Here is a 22,896-nt window from a genome sequence, read left to right as displayed (position 1 = left end):
GAACCACGATGTGCCACTGGCTCAGATCATCCTAATACATATACCCAGGTACACTTAAGTCAGCAGGAGGCTGGGCTGATTGAAGCTGAAAGCACTCATCTATTCAGAAGAAACACACCTAGCTAAGCAGTAAATCACTGCTTAAAGCCTGACAATGATTTCATGTAGCAATCTTCTGTCCTTCCTTGCAATGCATCTCACTTTTTTTTGGTTTTGACACTGCCATTTGCTAAATAAACAGATGTAATAAATATAACAACAATCAGGTTTCTGATAGGAAAATTTTTTAAAATCACACATGGCTTTTTTCATGAGATTGAATAAAACTACATTTTCCATGAAAGATTCATTTCCTACTCTCCAGGAACACACAAAAAGTAAAAACTAAGGGAGGTGGGCACCTGTGATCAAGGGTGATGCTCTATCAGGAATTGGTCTTAATTGAACCATGTGCACCTGGACATAAAATTCTATGGTTCGATTCATAGACTGATGATCAGGACCGAGAAAAGGAATCAGACTATATATTTAAACGGGCACTGAAAAAGTAGACTTCACTTGTGAAAGCTGATTTTAGTTGTCACTAGTCAGCCAGTTTTTAGTGGCATCAACATAAGTCTTTTATTCCAGTGAAGAACACGTATGTCTACTGTGAGGGTGATTTACTTATAGCCTTGGCATGTTTTTAAGATGACAAAAAGAGGTAATCTTGCGTGTATCTTCTCCTACTCACCTGACCTGTCAGACACCCAAATGACTGACTCTGAGGATACATGAGTTGAGTTGCCCACGGAAAGGGTTAACGGGATTTGCCACTGGAAGCTGTGATGTGGGGGGAAGGGGGTGGGAGAGAGAAAAATTAAAAAAGAGAAGTCAGTTCATATCAGCAGTTGGGATAATCAAAGACACGATGTGCGACGGAACACCTAGAATAAAACAACGGCAGAAGAACGTCTGCTTACGATCCGGACGCTTCCGTAAACATTCATAGCTATCGGTTCCTGAGCCTTTATATGCCATTCATGTCTCTGCAGATGGCGAGATGTGTGACTTCCACGCCAGTTGTTGTGTGCATGTGAAAATGCTCTGGCGTTTGTGGTGGGACATGGATGCTGATTTCTGTCATCGCCCTCTAAATAACGCCACTGATCTATAAGCTTTGAGCAGACCCCCAGAGACTGCAGGGAAGTCAGGTTCTACCTGCCTGTTATCGTCACGTGAACATGGACATATATCATCAGGAGATGGAGGGATGTGTTGGGTGTGTCAATGGAGGGATGTGTCGGGTGTGTCAATGGAGGGATGTGTCGGGTGTGTCGATGGAGGGATGTATCAGTTGTGTCGATGGAGGGATGTGTCGGGTGTGTCGATGGAGGGATGTGTCGGGTTAGAGGTTATGGTGATTAACTGAATGGGAAATTTCCCAGTTGCTATGGTGCTTTTCTATGATAGATCAGACACAGAATACCCTGTCTGCTTTAAACAGCATCCTGCTATCTAGTTTTTTTTCCTCCTAGATTTGTATTTCTGCGGTAAATTAACCACATTAATCACAATACGGTCTAATACAATTTTCCTCTAGTTCGAAGGAGTAAATGTCTGCATAAATCAGTTTAATAGGATCCAATTAAGTAAGAAAGGCACTTTTAATGTTAATCTCTGTCTTACCCACATTCCCTTCCCTGAAGTCAGTGCTAATATATAATAAATGTTCTAGCATATTTAGTGCTCGATTTGTGGCTTTTGACTCTCGAGACATTTCCCCACCATTTCACCATTAGTGAAACAGCCTTCTAACTTGTTTAAAACCATTAAAGTGATTTCATAATGCCGAAAAAGTATTGTAGATATACTGAGGACACCAGCAATGGTGCAGACGTCCTGATTCTGCGCAGTGACTGACCCCAATCTGCTGGCATCCACACCCTTCCTAGCAGAGCGCCGTACAGCTTCCCTGGTCTGAGCTCTTACAAAAGCACGGTGAGACTAGCAGGATTACCCAGCTCCCATCTCACTAACAAGGGCTTCCACACTTCCGCAGAGATCCTCGGCCACGTTGCCCTGCTGTCTGAAAAGTGGCTTTGCTATTACACTCGCTGTATTTAGCAGGTACAGGAGGGCGAGGGTCTGGTCGTCTGGGGCAGCGTCTTAACCTCCTCGGTGGTAGTTACCCTTGTCTAGCGTTTTCCTGTTTATTTAGCCGAAAGATAATACCTTTTTATCCTCTTCAGCTCAGCAGACATCTCTACTTTAAAAATACGTTCCTATTGAAGCCTTTGTGTTTACATTTCGCCGTTACATTCATTCATTTAGTAGATGCCTCTATCCAAAGCACCATACGATTCACAAGGCGGGGTCAGGCAGTCGCTGAGTAATTAGGTGTTTGAGGACCTTACTCAAGGGCCCGATGGTAAAATCACGGTGCTACTGGTGAACTTCCAATCACGGGCAGTGTCCTAACCCACTGAGGCACAAACCACCTCTGACTTTCAGGTGCTAAAATGCTCCATTGGCTCCAGACACCTCTCTGATGAATAGCGGCTGCCTGGCAGAGCTATTTAAAGCATTTATTCACCGCATGTACACCGGGGTAGATGCATCAATAAAGAACAGACAGGCAGAGACACTGTCACCATTCTTCAGAGATGCGCTGAAGGGTCCCTTCAATTAAACATCAGAAGGTTAAAAATTTTGCCCCAGTAAGGTGAATATGTAAGGTGTAGGTTCACCTGAAGGAGGATGGAGCATCATCCAAATAATTAGCGGTGGACTGAGGCAGATTCATCCTTCAGCATCGCACACCGGCTTTCAAAACATCACAACTAAATAAAACGGCTTACATCCTGCTTGGCCCCTTTTATCCAATCAAACTGGCCCAAAAGCAAACATATGAGCATATACGTAAAACTTCAAACATCAGATTCTGAGCAACAGCAATATTTAAATAAACAGATAATGTAAGTTAATAAATTGAACAGTATGTACTAAAATAGTGTCTTACATCAGGATGTGGAAGCTACGAAAGGCACCAGCTGAACACTTAAAAGAACGGTAACCTGACGTCTAATGGACTCCAATGATCCTCCGGTCTCAGATCTATCAATGACATGGCCCTCTTAGCGCAGTGCAGTGTGTTTCCGTTTCCTCCGGCCCGGGCAAATCCCTGAATCTCCCGTCGGGCGGTCTGGGATCGCGCTAAAATGCCTCTGCAGGGCTGCGAATGAGAGCCAGCCTTTAACAAGGTCCCTATTCAATGCTTTTATTTTGATATTTAGTGGCGGAATCCGCAGGTCAGCAGAGCTGTTCATGATGAGACACAGGGTGACAGGTATGTGGTCGCTGAGTCATCTGCTACCCTTTGACTGCCAGATTCAAAGCCTCGATCCCCCAGGCATTTGAACGTCCAAAACCCATATTTCCTGTAACAGTCATATCCATAATCTATATTGTTTTACACTAACTGAGCTTTTCTGCAACGCCTGTCTTGTATTGTTTTGCAGTGTCTGTAGTATTTGACATTGTTTTGCACTCTCTATTGTTTTGCACTCTCTATTGTTTTGCACTCTCTATTGTTTTGCACTCTCTATTGTTTTGCACTCTCTATTGTTTTGCACTCTCTATTGTTTTGCACATATGATCAAGGCAACGACTGGGAATGGAGATACCTGGTGTTGAGGAGCTTCATGTCCCCTCTCTTGGCGTCGGTGTGGTAGAGGAAGTGCTCCTGGCTGATGGTCACGCTGTGGTCCAGACTCTCATTTCTGCTGATGGTTACCACGGGGTAGCCCATCTGCAGCGTCCAGCCGTCCATCACCTCCTTGATGTTGATGTGCTTGCCTTCCTTCTGCATCGCCTTTCGGGACAGGGAGCAGAACACAGGCCAGTAAGCCACTTCCAGTGACACAGTCATGTGGCACGGCTCCACCAAACTGCACCTTTTCGAACCCAAAATGTTCCTTCCCGAGTAGCATCCCAAGTTCTCTGTTGGTACAATCTAATGAGCAACGCTGTTGTATGAAGATGTGATTTCCTGCCTTCAATGGGTCACGGGTTCTTACGATGGTTAATAAGTGAATCATTACTATTACTGAGTGAATAGGTGAATCATTACTGTTTCTAAGTGAATAAGGAGAGTGGGCTGGAATTTAACCCCTATTACCAGTGTTTAGTCACAGGAGATGAGGCTGACTACCGGGAAACCCTGCCTGGGTTTACTGCCTGTAACAAGCCATTGCCTATTGAGCAGGTTTTGCAGGTTGTCATAAAACTGTTAAAGGAACTTACATGCAAGAGCATGAAGTCATGCATTGATAAAATGAGTACATTTCTACCTTATTTCTAAAAAAATAAAACATATTTACATTTTATTTATTTAGCAAATGACAAAGTGACAGAGACATTTTTTTGGGAGAGCAGGATCAGTCAGCAATTGGGTTAAGGGCCTCGATCAGGGAGCCAAGAGTGACATCACTCTACCAACCCTGGGGTTTAAACCAGCAACCTCCTGATGACAGGCACAGCGTCCGAACCCTCTGAGACACAGAGTGCCGCTGAAAACACGTAAAAAAATTAACAGTGTGGAATTACGAGGGGCGTGTAATGAGATGACAACCCAGATGAATCAACGTAAATACAACATCGACCATGTCTCATGTGATCTGTATGCTTGAAAAGGCTTCTCCTGCAAACAGCCTCATACAAGTGTCTGACTCACTCTCCTAACGATATGAGAAAGACAGAGTGCTTTCTTTCTCATGACTCTTCTAACGGGGGGGGGGGGGGGGGGGGGCAATCAATTATAACCTAGGCTGGTCGTGTTAATCTGAGCAGAGAGAAACGATTGCCATGAGTGTTAAGCAGAGCTAATAATGTCAAGGGTGCTGGCTGCATCATCAGAAGACGCTCTATCTGAGAGTGTGAATATTGCCTGAACTTCAGCGTGTTGCTGCTGCTGGAAACAATTGCATTTTATTTATGCTCACACTTATTATGGGGCTCATGCACATGTGCTTCCGTGAACCCCTTCACACACGTAGGCATGAACTCAAAGTGTTGCCTTCGATAATTATACACATTTTTCCCATAGGCTGGGAGGAGGTGTGGGGGTGTTATTCCCGTCCTCAACCTTAAAGCAACTTGTTTTTCCTATGTGTGTTTTCACCAGGCTCATGTCGAAATTCCAGTTTCGATTCCCCCTGTTGGTTTTGCCAAATCCATTTCCACTCTGTGCGTTCCCTGCCTTTACTGGTTGCTCTCAGGCAGGAGATGGCGTGAGGAGTAATGGGGACCGGGGTGGGTCTCTGGTGCAACGCGTGATTCTTTAGGCTTACATGCTTCCACCCTCGGGACAGTAACACCTCCTCTACACACCAGCACATTTTAGGATTCTGCAGCAGCCTCAGGCCAGGAGCACAGGATGCTCATCAGCAGACAGCGAATATGAGCGGAGGAACACAGTGTACCCTTCATGTCGGGGACGGCGTGCGGTTCGGCACGCTAGGCCTGTGATCAGAAGAGGAGCCACATCTCCAACGGGCCCTTGAGCAGGGCCCTTACCCCCCTTAAAATATCCCAGGGGTACAGGATTAAAGCCTGACCCTGTACTCAGATCCCAAGCTCCTCTCTCACCTCCATAAGGAGAGCATGATGGGAAATATGAAAAAACACATTTCATGGTACCTGTTCTTGTACAAATGGCTTCATTTAATTTTTCCCTTTCATTTTTCATTATGAGGCATTGCATGTTCATGGATGACCGGCAGCAGCCTGCAGAGACCATTCAGACTACGAGTATGCAGTGAAGCCAAGGCTGTGATGTGGCTCAGCAGAGAAGGGCACACGGTCCGAACCTCTTTGCGTTTCGTTTGCCCAGACGGCACAGTTAGCTCCTGACACTTAGGCTAAACCAATTACTCAGAAATTAACAAATACTTCACAGTTCGATCAGCTGCTGATAGGCAGAATGTAGCTCCGAGTTGCAGTGTCAGTGGGATGACCGTGAACTGACACAACACTGCCAGCCTTCCCATTTGTCATTAATTAATTTATTGGTTCCCAGATGTAGCCTATCCCTATCCCATCTATTCACGCCTCCTTTCATTGGGATCAACCATGCAAAAAAAAAGAAGTTCAATAAAAAAGAAATTTGTTTCTGAAGAGTTTGCTGCACCCCGCACTTCCTCGATGCCGCCCCTCCCCTTAAACATCCACATTAAAACCACATCAGTACATTGACAGACACTGGCAGTGACAGTCCGCCTCTTGGGTCATGACAGAGATGCAGATTTACCTCAGAGAACTTGTTCCACAGGTCATCTCGCCCAGCGTTCCCATACATGTGGGTCCTCAAGTAGTCCTGAAACCGAGGGAGACTATTTAAAACATGCTCCTCATATTTTATAATACTCTTAAATACTCATCTGTGCAAATACACACAAAAAAATTATATGCGAGTGAAGAGTTAACGCAGTGTTACAAAAAAATACTCCTTGAATTACATGTCCAAGTTGGTTATGTCTGGCAACAAGCCACAGCCAAATCTGGTATGTTTGCACATACTGGCGATAAAGTGTTCCGAGTTCTGCTGTGCTGAGCCACTTTGAGTACGAGCGTGAAAATTCTTGTCAGTACACCCATACTTCCCACCGAAAAGTGTATGAGAAACTCGAACTGTGAAAGCCAACTGTGAAACCAGTAGTTTCCAGTAAACGATTAGCTGGAACACTGTCAGCAGCGCAAATATATTCCTGGTATAGGATCGCTGGCAGGGCTGGCAGGAGCCATCCTCTTTGGTATTAATGAGTTCCCACATGCCACTTGTACTCCCTTAATCCAAAACTCAGAACGCATCCCTCCAAACACTGATAACTTCTGAAATGTAGGTATATCATCTTCTCACATCCCCTTGCAATTATGTTCACTGATTATGGAAAAAAATCCCTCCAAGGGCAGACCACCTCACCTCACTTACTGGTATGATGTTATTTTTTAAGTAACCTACATTATCTGAGACAGCATGATTTAAACTGCATGCAAGAAGCGATGCTATTGGAAACAGTTGGTTCATATTAATAAGCAACTACTAACAGTATCGACAAGACCCCCCCCCGTTGAAACAGGCCCCCCCCGTCGAAACGTGGTTGTGTCATTGGCTGTGCTACTAATTGATCCACTATATTAAACCATGGAAAACACAGCAAATTCCGGCAACAGATATCTTAGCCGTGCCACCGTGAATCTGAAGTTAAGATCATTTGCACGGATTGTTTGGATTGGGAAGTGTGCCGTTCGGTCTCGGTTTTCACTGCCGAGTCCGACGCTTGAAAATGTGGTGTCTGACTCCAAGACGATTAGCCTACAGCCTGAGCTGAACGGCAACACTCTGGACCTGGATGTGGACCAACCAAGCACCAGGAGATGTCAGCAGCCTGGCTTGTTCTCACTCAGATCCTGGGATTGCCTGCTGTCCTCCACATCTAGATGACTGCAACGCCCTTTTCTAGCCTGAACACTGCTGCACGGAATGGGCCCAATATTCTACTTTGTGTGCATCTAAACAGACTACACATATTTAAATAACATAGATATTCAGCGGCTCACAGCTTGTATGTTTTAACGCGTAATTAATGACCGTGTTGTATGGTGTCAGTGCCTCCCTATGTAAGGAATTACTGTGAGGACATCTTCCATGCAATCCTGTAATTAAATTAGGAAAATAAATATTTTAACTTGTTTATGGATTATCAGGTCCCCATAAGATCAATTTTAAGCAGATGGGATCAGAAATGTGCCCTGTAATGTTCCGGTGACACCTGGAACACAAGGATTCCGGGAACTATGCTTACCGAAGGCATCAAGTGTGAGTGTCGATCCAATCCGGCTCCATTTAAACTGTGTTCACATTACAACTAATGAGAAAGCAGTATGAATTTACAGATCAAAGTGACACATTACAATGCTTAACGTCAGATCAGATTAAAATCTTTCCTGCAATGGCATTCAGGCACTGACGTTTACAGGTTCATTTCCTTACAGACCTGTGGAACATCATAGACTTATTCTGATTTTAAAAATCAGAATCCTCCACCCATGCATGAATAACGACACCCCTGTGCTTATTGTCTTGTTCCATTCCAGCTTACAGTCAGCTCATAGTCTCCCTAATAAACCCAGGGAGCGAGGGACAGAGCAAATTCATTCAAAATGCAGCGGAAGGATAAAAATACATATTTCTCCTTTGTCTCTCTGTGAATTTCTTCAGATGAACATGAATTCAGGCAGAGTGACTTCATAATTTACACATTAATATAAGACTTCTGCGATATACTACAGTCTGGTTCCACATAAATAATTCATATTTTTGTCCGTGTATAACCAAGGTTGTTTCCAAACTGATTTACAAGGAGCTGTAAGCAATCTGCAGTTCTAAATGACTTACCAACGAAACGCAGGGGCTATTTAGACATTTTGTTCAAAGGAGAACATCCACACCATCTCCATATTTACAGACAGATTACAGCTAATCTGTTTTTCCGTCTCTGTCCACTGACTCTACGTAATGAGACCTGACAGTGTTTAGCTATTCTGCCTAAGACAGCAGGCTGGAAAGTCAGAGGAAGCACCGTGTTATTAATTCTGAGGAGTTTAAGGCTCAGGCTCAGGCTCTGTGGATGCTGTTCAGTCAGATCACAGTGCAGGGGTTCCAGATTCAAAGTCAGCACTGGAGGAGGGGTACCGGTCCGTCCAAAGCAGGCGCGTGGGAGGAGCCTGCTGCATTTATCACACGCATATTCATAAACATGAGCTATCCTTGCCTTCTGCTATTTTAGCCTCAGCGTGGTCGATCTGTCTGGTGTGATTAGCGGCACGGGCTGCGCTGCTCCTATCTCCCTTACTGATAGCAAATAGAAACCAAGCTTGATGCAAAGGGAAATAACTGCAAGGTCAATAGGCTTCACAGCTGCCTATGGACTTAGATGGGAAAATATAATTAAAATAACTGTAAAGCAGGGAAGTCTCTCTTTAAATGTACTATTTTAAACTCTAAAGTTTATTCACTCTTTGGTCAAAGGCTGTACAGTGCATGTATCTCTAATATTTCTACATAAATCTCTCTCCCGTATATAGCGATGATGCATAAAACCTCGTTCAGATGCGGCGATTAATTCTGATTAATTCTTTAATTTGTTAATCCAGACCTGCTTCCAACGGGCTCACTGTCCTCTCTCGCCCAGATGGGGACTGTTTATCCACAGAAGCAGGGTATTTATTCACAAGAGCTACAAACAGGAGGTGTTGCACATAAATCAATCAGCAGCGAAGGTTGGAAGGCGAGCCAAGAGGTGTAATTGTCTAGAGTGCCACCTTCTGAGGGGCCCCGAATCAGTACGCTGAGGCCAATCGGGACGTTTTTCAATACCAAAAATGCAAAGATCGTACTTGTGGCTCTCTTGCTTTCCAAGAACGAATTTGTGGCGCAATGAATCATGGGATTGGTCTCGCTTTGTAAGGATGCACCCGATGTATTCTTGATATATCGGGTGGATCAGGAACAACACATGGGTATTATAACTATCTGCCTCTGTTCTTGTGTACTGGAACTGATCTTCGGCAATGGAAGATGACGTAAATCAGGTACACGAGAACGCAAGTACGGCCGAGGACGCATATCGAGAAGCATCCCCTGACTTCCACAATGCATGGCTCCCTACACACCTCCCCCAACCCCGAACCGAGGGCTCTGAGATGCGACCGTTCATTTGTAGTTGTTGTGGGGCATCCAGGCAGGGAAGGGTCACGTGGTGCTTAGCGACAATGTGATCCTGCTTAAAATCTGGAGGCGTCGTGTTAGGAGCACGCCTGCCTGTGGGTGGGGGGGGGGGGGGCACGTCTGTGTGTGAAGAAGCCATAAACACTGACAGGTGCCCTGACCCGGGGGCCACAGCCGGGACGCAGCCCTGTGGAAAGCCCAGCATGCAGATGCATGCATATAAGCATTTGTTTTGGCACCGGGGGGATCTGTGCACAGGAGGTGGTCAAACTGCCCTCTATGGTCACACTGCTCCCTGCTGGCTCCTGGCTGGATTAATCATTTACAGCAGCCCATATGAATCATTCCGAACCTCCATGTACATTCCTAAGTGCAGATGCATTTTCAGAAATATTATAGAGAGACACAGAAATATTACAAATACAGTGTTGACCTCTCAGCATAAGTCTTCTGTACCTGCACAAAACAACAAGCAAAAGCTACCACACTTCTTCAAAGACAAGCCATGAACAGTGCAAGAATATAACCCATCGTTTGGACAATAAATTATTCTTCAGCTGAGCTAAAAACTTTTAGACTCACTGTTAAGAAGGTAACCCCTAAGAGCAGAGATTTGGAGCAGGATGTCATTCTTGTATAGTGAGGGGGTCAAACTGACCGCCCAACCTCAGGATTACACTTGAATTCAAGATGAAAACCTCCACTAACAAGTGTTTGTACCAATACGGCCAAGAACCTTATTTATAGGCAGAAAATGTGAAAGCATGAAAGAGTGAAATATTTTTTTATATGACAGAAAGCCTACTTCTACCAAACTGACAAAGACAGAGGGGCAGGTATCTCAGCCGTGATCCGAGGAGGAGTTCTGGTGCCCTAGAGCTTCTGCTGAAAATGTCAGGCCTTCGTTAAATGTACTGATGGGATGTCACTCTAGATGTCGACATGGATGCACGAGCATACAAATGGACAGACCTCATTGGGGTGAAAAAAGCGGGGTCTCTACCTATTCTGGGCAACAGCATCAGACCATGAAGCGCTAGAAGCAGCAGGCCAGTGTGACAGATAAGATGAACATGTGCGTAAATGCATAGACTGGCCTTGTATCCGTGTTCATTCAACGGGGGGAAAAAATCCAACCCTAGCATGTTTTTACAGGGTTAAAAACACTTCTTTGTAATTGAGAAGACCACAGAATATTGGGTTTACCGGGGTATTAAAATCCAGCGGTAATGCATTAGATGAAAAGTGATGATACGTTTCAGTCCTGCGCCATTTATTTCTATGTATAAACGCGGCTCGCTATCGGATGTAAAACGCACTCTTAAATTTCCAAACAGTGCCCCAGAAAGATAATTTAGGTCAGAATCATTCAGGCTTCTATTGGATGTTTTTTCTATTGGATTTCCCCTTTGAAGGTGTGCCCAGTCGGACACTTGTGCTTGATTTGACCCCAACCGACGTTCCATGGTTACTCTGAAACATCTATCGCAGTGTGAGGATTGTGTTTCCTCGGAAACCTGGCCAAGGGAACGGCTACAGTCTGGCTCACTGGTGACATTAGCCTCCCGCACAGGTTCAACCTCCGTAAAGCACTGGTATTTGTGACTGGGATATCACTGGCAAGGCAGCAGCATGCGCTCTTTACCTACATTCAGTGCCCTCTGGAAGACGGGCTGGCCCAGCACATTGGCCAGCATGCGGATCAGGGCGGCCCCCTGGGAGACAGAGAGGGAGATCCGTTAGGAGGGGGTCACGCCCCGCTGCAGCTCTGCTCAGAAAAGACATCAGGCAATCTGCGTCCACCAGGTACAATGCAGAACGGTTTTGAATCATACAATCTATTAACACACCCACCCCCCATAAAAGACAAACAACCCAGCAGACTGAAACCTGGAGAGAACCTTCCAGACACAATACAATATAAAACTCCCAACCTGGGGGATCCTGACAAGCCAATCGATGGTGCGTACCGTTCACATGGGCAATGCCCACCACAGATTGGCAGGTCAGGCAACCAATGGGAAGCAGCAAGGCTTTCGCTAGAATAAGACATGGGGAGAGAAGTTCTAACTATCCCTGGTCATGGAGATCACAGGGTGTAACATAAATAATGGTCGCCCAGACATGAGCTTCAGGCCCTGCTAAGAGTAACCAGCATTACCGGCCCACCTCTGAAAACAGTACTGCCAATGTGAGGAGTAATTCTGCTCTCTGTGAAGGATACTGCCGTTTGGGCCAATTCGGTATAATTCTGAATTCCGAAACTTCTGGGACATTTTTGGCTGTGCAGTGACCACCTTGCAGAAGTTAATAAAAAAGCATTAATCTTGCGATGACGGCAATTACAGCGATTCTGCATTTGCTGAGATACGTTTTCGGCTGTGTAATCACTCCTCCAAGGCGATTATTAATATCTGTTAAATTCACTTCTCATTCCGATTTATCGAGAATTCCTCTGTCCCAGCCACACTGACAGCTTTTGGATTAATAAACCCCGCCCCCTCCCCCCCCCCCCATTCCCCCTCACACCAGAACCCAGGACATGCAGAGGCCAGCAGGAAGGATGGGGGTCATCACTGGCCTTCTTGTATGCGATCCAGTCGAAAACCCTGTCGATGTCTGCAGCCTGGTAGACCTCCTGTGAGATGGGGTGAGAGCTGGCCAGGCCATCCAGCAGCATCACTTCATGCAGGACGTCCGTCAGGAAGCGCTGCTTCTCCTGATAACGGCGACAGTGCGAAGACACGGGAATCCGCATTTAAATCACCACAAAAGCCAGGCAGAGAGTCCCATAGCTTTCGCACTGTAAACAAAGGCAAAACACCATTTGTGTGAGCAGATACAGTGAGATCTTCTCCTTGAACGGTATCAGACACATACACACGTGGCCCGATGGTGAAGGACGACGTGCTGTAAGCTTAAACTAACTCAAATAGCGCAGAGCCAAAGAACCATGACTCTCCGAAATTAGAGAATATATCAGAGTGCCCTGTCCTCCCATTTCCACGCAGCTGGCCATATTTAACCATAATAAGGTAATGAGTGTAGTCAGGATGAGGCGAGTTTCTGTACCCGAGTCGCCTGCAGATTTCAGGCTGGTGATCAATCACCATGAAAAAAGATCACCCAAACTCAGCTCCCTGCTGGGGCTCGGTGAGCACCACACCCGGCACAAGCCTCACGCTCAAACCCGTCGCTAATTTGTCTTTGCAGCAGAACCACTAAAGGCGGCTACTTATGTAGAGCACAGGATGCACTAATGTCCAGTAACACCTGCTTGCCATTTCGTAGCGTCTCTTTGGGGACGTTACTCAGCCGTAAACGCGCCCATCAGTGACAAACGACGTGCTCAGCCAATGAAGTACAGCAGGAAAAAAGCGGTCGGTTTGCTGTGCATCTGTACGGCCAGGCTGCCTGCGCTTCCCTATCCTATCAACAGGTGGCGAGAGCAGGAAACACCTCCCACGGGGGACCAAGACAAGCAGACGAGCTGTTTGTCGTTCTCGCTCTCCCCGAATTTATTAAAAACGGTGAGAAAATTCCACCAGTCATGGACCTCATCCAAAAAATATACAAAAATCCACCACATCATGATGCAAATCTGTCTTCCTTCTCCCCAGCTTACCAAGCTGCTCCACGAAGATGTGTCTAACTATACAAAAAGAGCCCAGATTCTTAGGCTATAGATTAACATTGGTGCGCACAGAGCCTCCCTATATGTCCTTGTTCACCTACAGATATCGCTCTTCACACAAGACATTCAGCCTTGATGGGAGATAGAAAGTACCAGCAGAACTTCAGAAGAAGTTCATGGCCTATAATGTTCATGGTCTGCTCTAACCTAGCTGAACAGAATGATGGATGTATGAACTGGAACGTGGGCAGCCTGTGTACTACCCTACCGTAGGTGGCGCTTCTGCTGACTCAGCTGCTTGCTTAATAAATTGCCTCCATCAACTCACAATATCGGACATGGTGCTGGTTTCTAATCAAAGCTTAACTTCATTCATTGACATGATGAGTAATTTATTACGCTGTTATTACCCAGTGGGCTTTTCCTGCTGTTTATTCTCTTGACCCTGTGATCTCTTTGCCTCTTTGTTCAGGCTGAACCCTCACACAATGCTAGCGCCTTCTGACGGACGCTGCTTTCGTGGGCCCAGTCTCTGGCATCTTCCCTAAGGACCCGGTCCTCAGCGCTACATGCATCACCCAGATTACATGAAGCAGGAACACAGGAGCAGAGGCGAGATGCCAGCATTCCAGCCACCCCAGAGAGGAGGGACAGGCAAGGCACATTAATCTGTTTACGTGATTAATGCCACCCTTTTCTACCCAGAATGCACAGTGCTGTTTAAGTAAAGGGGTCTTTGGAGACTCCTGCATACAAAAACTCCACCGTTCCTGGGGTCTCAGAGCCTGGCTTGGCGTTCCCCTTCCTGGCAGAAAGCCCCCCAGCGTGATTCCACACAGCCAGCCTCAGAGGGAGAGCGCTCTCATTGTTCAGCTGCCGCGACTGTGTGTGTGTACGGGAATTAGCCAGTATAAACAGCAACAGTGTTCAGACACCTGACCTACAAAGACTGCTATGAAATTTTGAAGCACTGCAGCGGCTGCAGGGGGGTCAAGTATTTCACTGATTACAGTGTATAAGGAGCATGCACTGATTACAGTACGTAAGGAGCATGCACTGATTACAGTGCGTTGCTGCATCCACCACATGACAAACCACCTCAGGCTGAACCTGAGTGCAGCCATGCAGTGGGCGATACTTCAGCACCACACTAGACCAAATGGACCTGTGTGAGTTTTTTTCCAGTGGCTGGAGTGCCAATCCTGTCACCAACCCTTTACAGCCTCCTTATAGGTCATTAACGTCGTACCCAGGATGAAGCAATTGAAGGTTAAGGGCCTTTGCTCAACAGCCCAACAGACTAGAATAACTCCAGGCATTCATGGGATTTGAACCAGCAACCTTCCAGTTGCTGGAACAGATCCCTAGCCTCGGAGCGACCCATCCATCCATCCATTTTCCAAACCGCTTATCCTACTGGGTTGTGGGGGGTCCAGAGCCTATCCCAGAATCAATGGGCACGAGGCAGGGAACAACCCAGGATGGGGGGCCAGCCCATCGCAGGGCACACTCACACACCAGTCACTCACACATGCACACCTACGGGCAATTTAGCAACTCCAATCAGCCTCAGCATGTTTTTGGACTGTGGGGGGGAAACCGGAGTACCCGGAGGAAACCCCACGACGACATGGGGAGAACATGCAAGACGACATGCACCGCCATGGCACCCCTCAGAGCGACCACTCCGTCCAAATCTTTATTTATTATTTTTACTACTATGACCAAGAGAAATAAAATTTCATCTCACTGATTGTTGAATGCATATTTGAAGGCAATATACTCATATTCCCTTTACATTTAAAAGAAAGTAGGTCACAGCAGTTAGAAAACACCTCAGCCTTGTCATTCTGCACTTTAAGGATCGACAGAGACAAGACTAGCTGTATGTGTCCAGCAAAACATACATGGAGAATAATTCAAATGACATCATATTTCAGAAGCGTCCCAGTGTTTTCCACCATCAAACGTGGTCAAAAGGGCAGAGGTACAATCAATTTCTATGTTATTCTCTGCAGTCAAGTGTGACCAGAGTCCCCAAGGCAACCGTATCCATTCTATCTCAGGGCAAAAAGCTTCGTTATCTTCAGAGCTATTTCTATGCAAATGTAATCAACAAAAACATCATGATTTATACAGTCTGTCAACACTTCATTATTAAAGCCTGCATTGTGCAGACAGAGGAGCTAAGTCCCATCTCCATGTCATCGATAATGTCTCTGTCTCGTGGTTATGGGTGACCAAATTTCAATCGTGAAAAACTTCATTTACGCCTGACTATAAACACAGTTTGACATATCAGGCTCACACATTCATCCATCAATCTTCCAACTGCCTATCCTGGTTAGGATTTCATGAATTCTACCTGAGGCCTGCTCCAGGTAGCACAGGGCAGAGGACACCCAGGACAGGATACCGGGTCATCAGAGGGGTACAGGGCAGGGGACACCCTGGATGGGATGCCAGTCCATCACAGGGGTACAGGTCAGGGGACACCCTGGACGGGATGCCAGTCTATCACAGGGGCACGGGGCAGGGGACACCCTGGACGGGATGCCAGTCCATCACAGGGGCACAGGGCAGGGGACACCCTGGACGGGATGCCAGTCTATCACAGGGGCACAGGGCAGGGGACACCCTGCACGGGGTGCCAGTCCATCACAGGGGTACAGGTCAGGGGACACCCTGGACGGGATGCCAGTCCATCACAGGGCACAGGGCAGGGGACACCCTGGACGGGATGCCAGTCCATCACAGGGGCACAGGGCAGGGGACACCCTGGACGGGATGCCAGTCCATCACAGGGCACAGGGCAGGGGACACCCTGGACGGGATGCCAGTCCATCACAGGGGCACAGGGCAGGGGACACCCTGGACGGGATGCCAGTCCATCACAGGGGCACAGGGCAGGGGACACCCTGGACGGGATGCCAGTCCATCACAGGGGCACAGGGCAGGAGACACCCTGGACGGGATGCCAGTCCATCACAGGGGCACAGGGCAGGGGACACCCTGGACGGGATGCCAGTCCATCACAGGGCACATGGCATCAGGTACAGTGGACAATTTATAAATTTCTGTATGCCACGCTGTACTTTTAAACCTCATTTTATTGAAAAATAATGGTTCAACCATTGACAACACATGTTTTCTTTCACCCTATTCCACCTAGACTGGGGAAAATGAATACTAATACTAAATATATTCTTTAGAGGGGGCAGCATGGTGGTGCCTCTGGGACCCGGGTTCGAGTCTCCTCCTGGGTCACATGTGTGCGGAGTTTGCATGTTCTCCCCATGTCGTCTTGGGGTTTCCTCCCGGTACTCCGGTTTCCCCCCACAGTCCAAAAACATGCTGAGGATAATTGGAGTTGCTAAATTGCCCGTAGGTGTGCATGTGAGAGTGAATGGTGTGTGAGTGTGCCCTGCGATGGGCTGGCCCCCCATCCTGGGTTGTTCCCTGCCTCAAGCCCTTTGATTCCGGGATAGGCTCCGGATCCCCCGCGATCCAGTAGGATAAGCAGTTTGGAAAATGGATGGATATTCTTTAGAAAGAAAAAAAAAACGTATGTATATTTTACTGAAGCCAGCACAACTTGATCTTGAGCATGAAACATCATTCCGACTTTACGCTGCATCACATAGTGCAGGGTGGGGGTGTTTCTTTGACTTCCAGCTGGAACAGCCCCATCACACCCATACTACACGGGAAGACCTGCAAACTACACGGGCAGAGAAGAGGGGATTACAGCCGGCGGCCCTGGAGGTCTGAGCCTAAAGTGCTCGCAGGTGGACAGAGGTCCTTCTTCATGGAAGGAGTCGGACATTGTGTGCTTTCCCTCTGCATCCCGTCGACCTACCATGTTCCACTTTGGGAAGAGGAAGTCGGTTCCAATGTACTCAAAGAAGTGTGCGAAGCCTTCCTTCAGCCACACGTCCTCCCACCAAGCCGGGGTCACGAGGTCCCCGAACCACTGCAGGAGAAACACACGCTGAATTAAACACAACAAGAAAGCAGCACGACTCATTTTACCGCAAACTCCTGCTTAAAATCGTCTTGCTGAAATGACTCCTGTCAGAGAGGACTGATAACCTAATGAGACTGTAACTCTGAACTGAAACAAAAAGCAAAAAAACCTTTTTGTTCCATGTTGGCTGTCTGACTCACTAGAAAGATAGCAGAAAATCCTTTGGGGAAAAAGTATTGAGAGGGTCATTTTCCATCGGCTCTTCTAACCATCAAAGCCTATTTTGCCAATGGAGCGAAATGGGGTTTAATCTCTGGAAACTGCACAGACAAACAGGAACAAAAAGTAAAATCATGAGAAAGAAAAAGTATGGAGGTAGGACAGGCTGCTTTTATATTTTACTTGGACTTTTCCTGTATGTGATACTGCAAGCAGAAATTCTTAAATTAATTTAATATTATCAAAATGAAAATAAGTTCTCACAAATTCTGCCAGAAGTCCATTTGATGGTTGAGTCTTTTCCCCTCCAAAATAGGTTCTACATGTATTTCCTAGAATGACAACATGTCACAGGTATTCCAAGAGAAATCACTTCCAAAAGCCTCATTTACTATGTATTAAAATAAAATAAAAGGTCATTTCAGGCATCTCTGTGTCCTGTCACAGACAGATATAATGGCTTTTGGATGTCGGCTTCAGCCTGGATTCGGTATAGGGTGCCTTACATTGTTTTAGTTCCATTTAGTTGTATATTTTTGTATGTGACCGTCCAGATTCCACAGCACTAACATTTGACATTTATCATGTTGGGAGGCGAGTTTTCTGTTCAGTCTTATTTGAGTACGACTGCCGACCAGAGACGTCCGAATTCCAATAATATACGTCGGCTGGCCAACAAACTTTATAGCCACAAATAAAAACCAGGCATCCATTCAAGCTTCTGCCCAGAACCGGTTAAATATAGATCCATATATATCGTTACGTGGAGCTCCGTAAGTCCATCACCATCTCCTCTGCTGAGATTCTCTTAAGCAAAACACACTGCAGTTTTCTTTGCAATATGCTTCATGCCAGACCCTGCAAAACTTCCGGCCTCCATCACCATGCACCAAAAAGTGGCCATTATTTGGTACATCTCAGTCATTACGACAGCACGATAATCAGGTAAGCGGCAAAACTTGTTCTGTTGACGTGTTTTAATTATTCACCTGTGAAGACGTGCTGGACTCCAGTGAGATCTCCTCAAACACTCAGAAAATGTTTTTATACGACAGCTGACTGGTGAAGAGTGCCGGCTAACACAGAATGTCAACCAGGAGCACAAAAATTTCTGCTAATACCACAAATAGTAAGTATCTTTCCCCACTGTAACTAAACGCCATACAGCTGTACCTAGTAAAGGGACTGGATATAAAACGGTAAAAGATTAACACATTCATTCTCTTAATTTGTCAGATATATTGGAAGAGAAAAATGAAATTCAGTTTGCAATATTAATGCTCCTGTTAATGTACATTCTCAAAAATGTTACAAGCGACAGTCGAGTGCATAATTTAAACATCTTCTGAAGGTACAAGGCGACCTCCTTTCCAGACTAATGTCAGCACAAATAGTTAGTGCTCCAGTCAGCTGGAAAATAAGAATTCAACATGATCGCCGGCCCAGGATGTGTAGGCTCGCTCTCGAAGCCCACAGGTAAACAGGAGGTGAAAATGAAAACATATACAAGACGAGAAAAACAAACCCTAACTAAACAAACATGTGGCACCAAGCAAAAGTGTCAACCGCTTGAACAAACTTAGCAGTGACCAAAAGCGTCGACTTCCAGCTTTCACAGCTCCAAATTCCCTCCAAAGTTGATGTCCAAGTCTAAGGATATAGATTATTTTGAGTGTGAGCTCGGTTGCAATGATCGGCATCTTATGTTAAAGACTGAACTCATAATTTTTTTTCCCCTGAACTGGGAAATTAACACATAAATACTAATGAATGTTGACTATATCAGGTTGGAGTTTGCATTATTTTCAGTATTACCGAAAGCAGGCCGACTTCCCAGCCCCAAAACCATGAGTCACTGAGACAGAACCTGCTAAAACTGGGGCCATTATTCATCTTTAATTGAATTTTAATTTGCGTGCATCTCTGACAGGGGCTGCTGTTGCAATCCTATTACACCCCTGCTTTGTATATGCAGTCAAATCTACATGATTAAGCATCATTTTCATGGCTCTTCTTAGCGTTGCTGCAGACATATGTAGCATTGATCGACACCCTCTAACAAAGCCAATGACATGTTTGCATTATCATCCTGATCCGCCGAATGGAATATTCCGATCATTGTTATCTTAACTTCGGAGAGATTATGATTAAACAAACACTGAGATATTATCACACAAGGCAGAACCCAGAGTGCACTAAAGCAGAACGTAAGCATGAGAGAACAATCCATAGAGTGGAGGTGCAATCTGTAGACATCAAAGGCCTGTGTGGGCGTGTACATACTGTAAGAGAGCTGATTCTCAGGTCACAATGAAAGGAACTATCTAACCTTCTCAAAATGATTACATGCTATGTTACATCTATCCAGCTCAGTCGGGCTTACAGGAGCCTAGCACTAGTAAGGAGTAAAGGTACCAGTTAGTCCATGTCTTGCAGGAGAAACCAAAATACTTGTAGGAAACCTGCGGGACACGGGGAGAACGTGCGAATTCCACGCTTACACATTCGAACCCGCAACCATGGAGGTGTGAGGCGATAGTGCTCAAACATCAAGTCAACATGATTTAGGACATCGACTCCTGCTAGCAAATATTCTCTATATATCTAGCTGCGTTTGCTATCTGAGATTTATATGGCTAATATTCAAGCGGTGAGCCAATGCACCAACCTGTCATTGACCAAAATTGGTTCTTGAGCCCGTTTTCAGCTAGAAGTAGTTTTGAAACTTTAATGCTTCTCACTTAATTTTCTTCACAGGCAAGCAAGAGATTTAGCGACTCCAGTCCTATCTTAAGAAGCGACCCTATCCAATTTACGCCCCAAATCTGTTCCCAGTTGTCCCCTAAATACAGATATGGCTGTCAAGTGCTATGTGGGTCAGAGCAAGCTGAGCACACTGTGGTTCCTCAAACGAACAACAGTAGAGGCCCATCACATCCCCGTCAAATGGTGTTTTGTGTGTTCACTTTAAGCCTTTGCACCCATGAACAACGGTCACCTCGGATTTCTGCGTAAAAACCGTCAATTTTATTTTTTTAAAATGACCAAGCACGCAGGGCAGGAATGTACACATTTACAGTAATTCGGCAGACACTTTTATCGAAAGCGACATACAAGAACAGCAGCCCTGAAGCAAATCCAGCCACAGGCTTTGCTTAGGGGCTCAGGTTACCCAGCCAGCTTTGGGATTCAAGCCCACAACCTTCCGGACATAGAGAGAGATCCCTAAACCTGTAAAGCACATGCATGCACGCTAATCCCAACTATGACAACCTTAACCCTACCCAGCCCTAAGCTTAACCATAAGTAACCAAAGAAAATATAAGACTTAGCATTTTTTGTTTTTTGATTACAGTCACAAAATTTTTATAAAACTGAGTTTCCTCTTTTGGGGAGTGAAAAATGGTCCCCACAACGTCAAAATAACAGGATTTTTATTACATTTTGGTCCTGATAATGTAATATGTACTGTACATAACCAACCCACGCACACACACACACAGACACGTCCACACACACATACACAGACACTCAAATGCCTGATTCCTCTTTTGACGGCTGACTTTGTGTCAGAGTCTGACTTTGCTGTATTATCTGTGCACCTCCAATAAACTTTCGACAGCACCTTTATGACGTAACGCCGGGTGAGTAAACCTTTCCATCTGGATAAAAGCAACTATTAGTCAAATCAACACCCCATTGTAACAACTGCTCTTGATAAATGTTTGTAATAGATTTCCTTTACAATGGAACTCGCACTCCCATGTTTCATAAACTGCAAGGCGTGGTTGTAATTACACTGCATTTTATTAGCATTTACAGCCCAAAATAAGACAAGCACGTAAAGTGAGCTGTCTGAACAGATAATCGGGATTCCTGACTGGGCAGTTTTGCACACAGACCACTAAGGTGATCGCATGGTCGTACCCTTGGGCAAGATGGAAAGAACATGAATAATGCAAGAAGTTCTCCGCAGTGACGGGAAAAGGGAGGCAGAAGACTGCGGGTCAGAGTGTCCCATGCTGCTGAGATATCAGGAGCCTGGGGGGGTTACACTCTGACTGAATGGCTTAAGACCCAGTAGGACCCCTTTGGTCAACCAATTTGACAAAATTACCCGTTTATTGGTGTCCAAAAGATGGATCTTTCACTAACCTGCACCGGCTCCAGGGACCGCCTGCCCCTGCTTTCTAAACAAAATGTGCTTCATTCTAGATAAAAGCATCTCCTAAATGAATAAAAATGTAAATGCAAATATTATTTTTAAAAGCTTTTTTTTTTTGCCTGGTTTTGTGACATCGCAGGTTGATGCAGAATTAAAGGCTGCATCACTGTAGTCCACGGTGGCTCTGACAGTTCCTCTGTGAGGACAGAGGGACGGCCTCGCCCTAAGCCAACACTCCATGACTGTGAACATGCAGACCAGCAGCAGACCCTCCGATGGAGAAGCATATCTGTATCCATTCAGGTTCATGCTACACTTAATGGGCAGGTTATTAGGTTATTACACCGGCTTACTGGCACAGCCTGCTCCTTCAAACAGTGAATCATGTGGCAGCAACTCAATACATGCATGATGCAGACAAGGTCGAGAAGAGTTTTGCATGGATTCTGAACATGCCATTACTGCTGGTGCCACGCAGGGTGGTTCCAGCATCTCAGAAACGGCCGCCCTCCTGGGATTTTCATGCACATAAACGTCTGCAGTTTTACAGAGAATGGTTTGATGAGCAAAAACATCCAATCAGTGGCATTTCTGTGGCCAAAAATATCTATTTAATGAAAGAGGTCAGCGGAAAATAGCCAGACTCGTTAAAGCTACCAGGAAGGCCTCGTGTGCAGAAATTTCAGCTCGGTACAGCAGTGGTGTGCAGGACGACTCCTTTCAAAGAACAAGTCATCTAAGCATGAAGCAGTTCTGTGGGTCCTACCTGATACTAGCTAGGTGTACCTAATGAAGTGGGTCCTACCCGGATTACGGCGGAAATCTTCTGTATTCCCACTACCCTCATTCCTGCAGATTATGGCGGATATCCTTGGTATTCCCACTATCCCAATTCCCGTGCAACTCCACCATTATCCTGCACTGGATAAATAGTCATCAAACAGAACCCTCAACTGTTCTGCATCACATCACCTTTAAATATATATACACATCAGCTACTATGTTAATGTCAGGACTGCAAAATGCTGGAGAGATAGGTCCTTACAAATCACCTTATCAATCAGGGGAATTTGGGCCAGGATGCTCTGCCTCTCAGCTTAGCCAGCTGCCGGTTTCAAGGCCTACAGCAGAATGACGGCTGA

At 45.8% G+C, this 22,896-nt stretch overlaps 1 protein-coding gene across 1 annotated transcript in view; it reads right to left on the bottom strand.

The window, feature by feature from the left end:
• The window catches only part of LOC125739307 (thyrotropin-releasing hormone-degrading ectoenzyme-like), a 64,675-nt gene that overhangs the window by 12,250 nt on the left and 29,529 nt on the right, over window positions 1-22,896 (bottom strand). Inside the window, exons 5-10 of the mRNA XM_049009279.1 lie at window positions 17,263-17,376; window positions 12,351-12,488; window positions 11,419-11,484; window positions 6,290-6,355; window positions 3,666-3,853; window positions 734-822 (exon numbers count right to left, since the gene is read on the bottom strand). Coding sequence (XP_048865236.1) covers window positions 734-822; window positions 3,666-3,853; window positions 6,290-6,355; window positions 11,419-11,484; window positions 12,351-12,488; window positions 17,263-17,376 — 661 coding nt within the window. The remainder of the gene's footprint in view (window positions 1-733; window positions 823-3,665; window positions 3,854-6,289; window positions 6,356-11,418; window positions 11,485-12,350; window positions 12,489-17,262; window positions 17,377-22,896) is intronic.

Source organism: Brienomyrus brachyistius, chromosome 3 (assembly GCF_023856365.1).
Source record: "Brienomyrus brachyistius isolate T26 chromosome 3, BBRACH_0.4, whole genome shotgun sequence".
Lineage (NCBI taxonomy): Eukaryota > Metazoa > Chordata > Actinopteri > Osteoglossiformes > Mormyridae > Brienomyrus > Brienomyrus brachyistius.
This window is presented reverse-complemented; position numbering and strand designations above follow the sequence as displayed.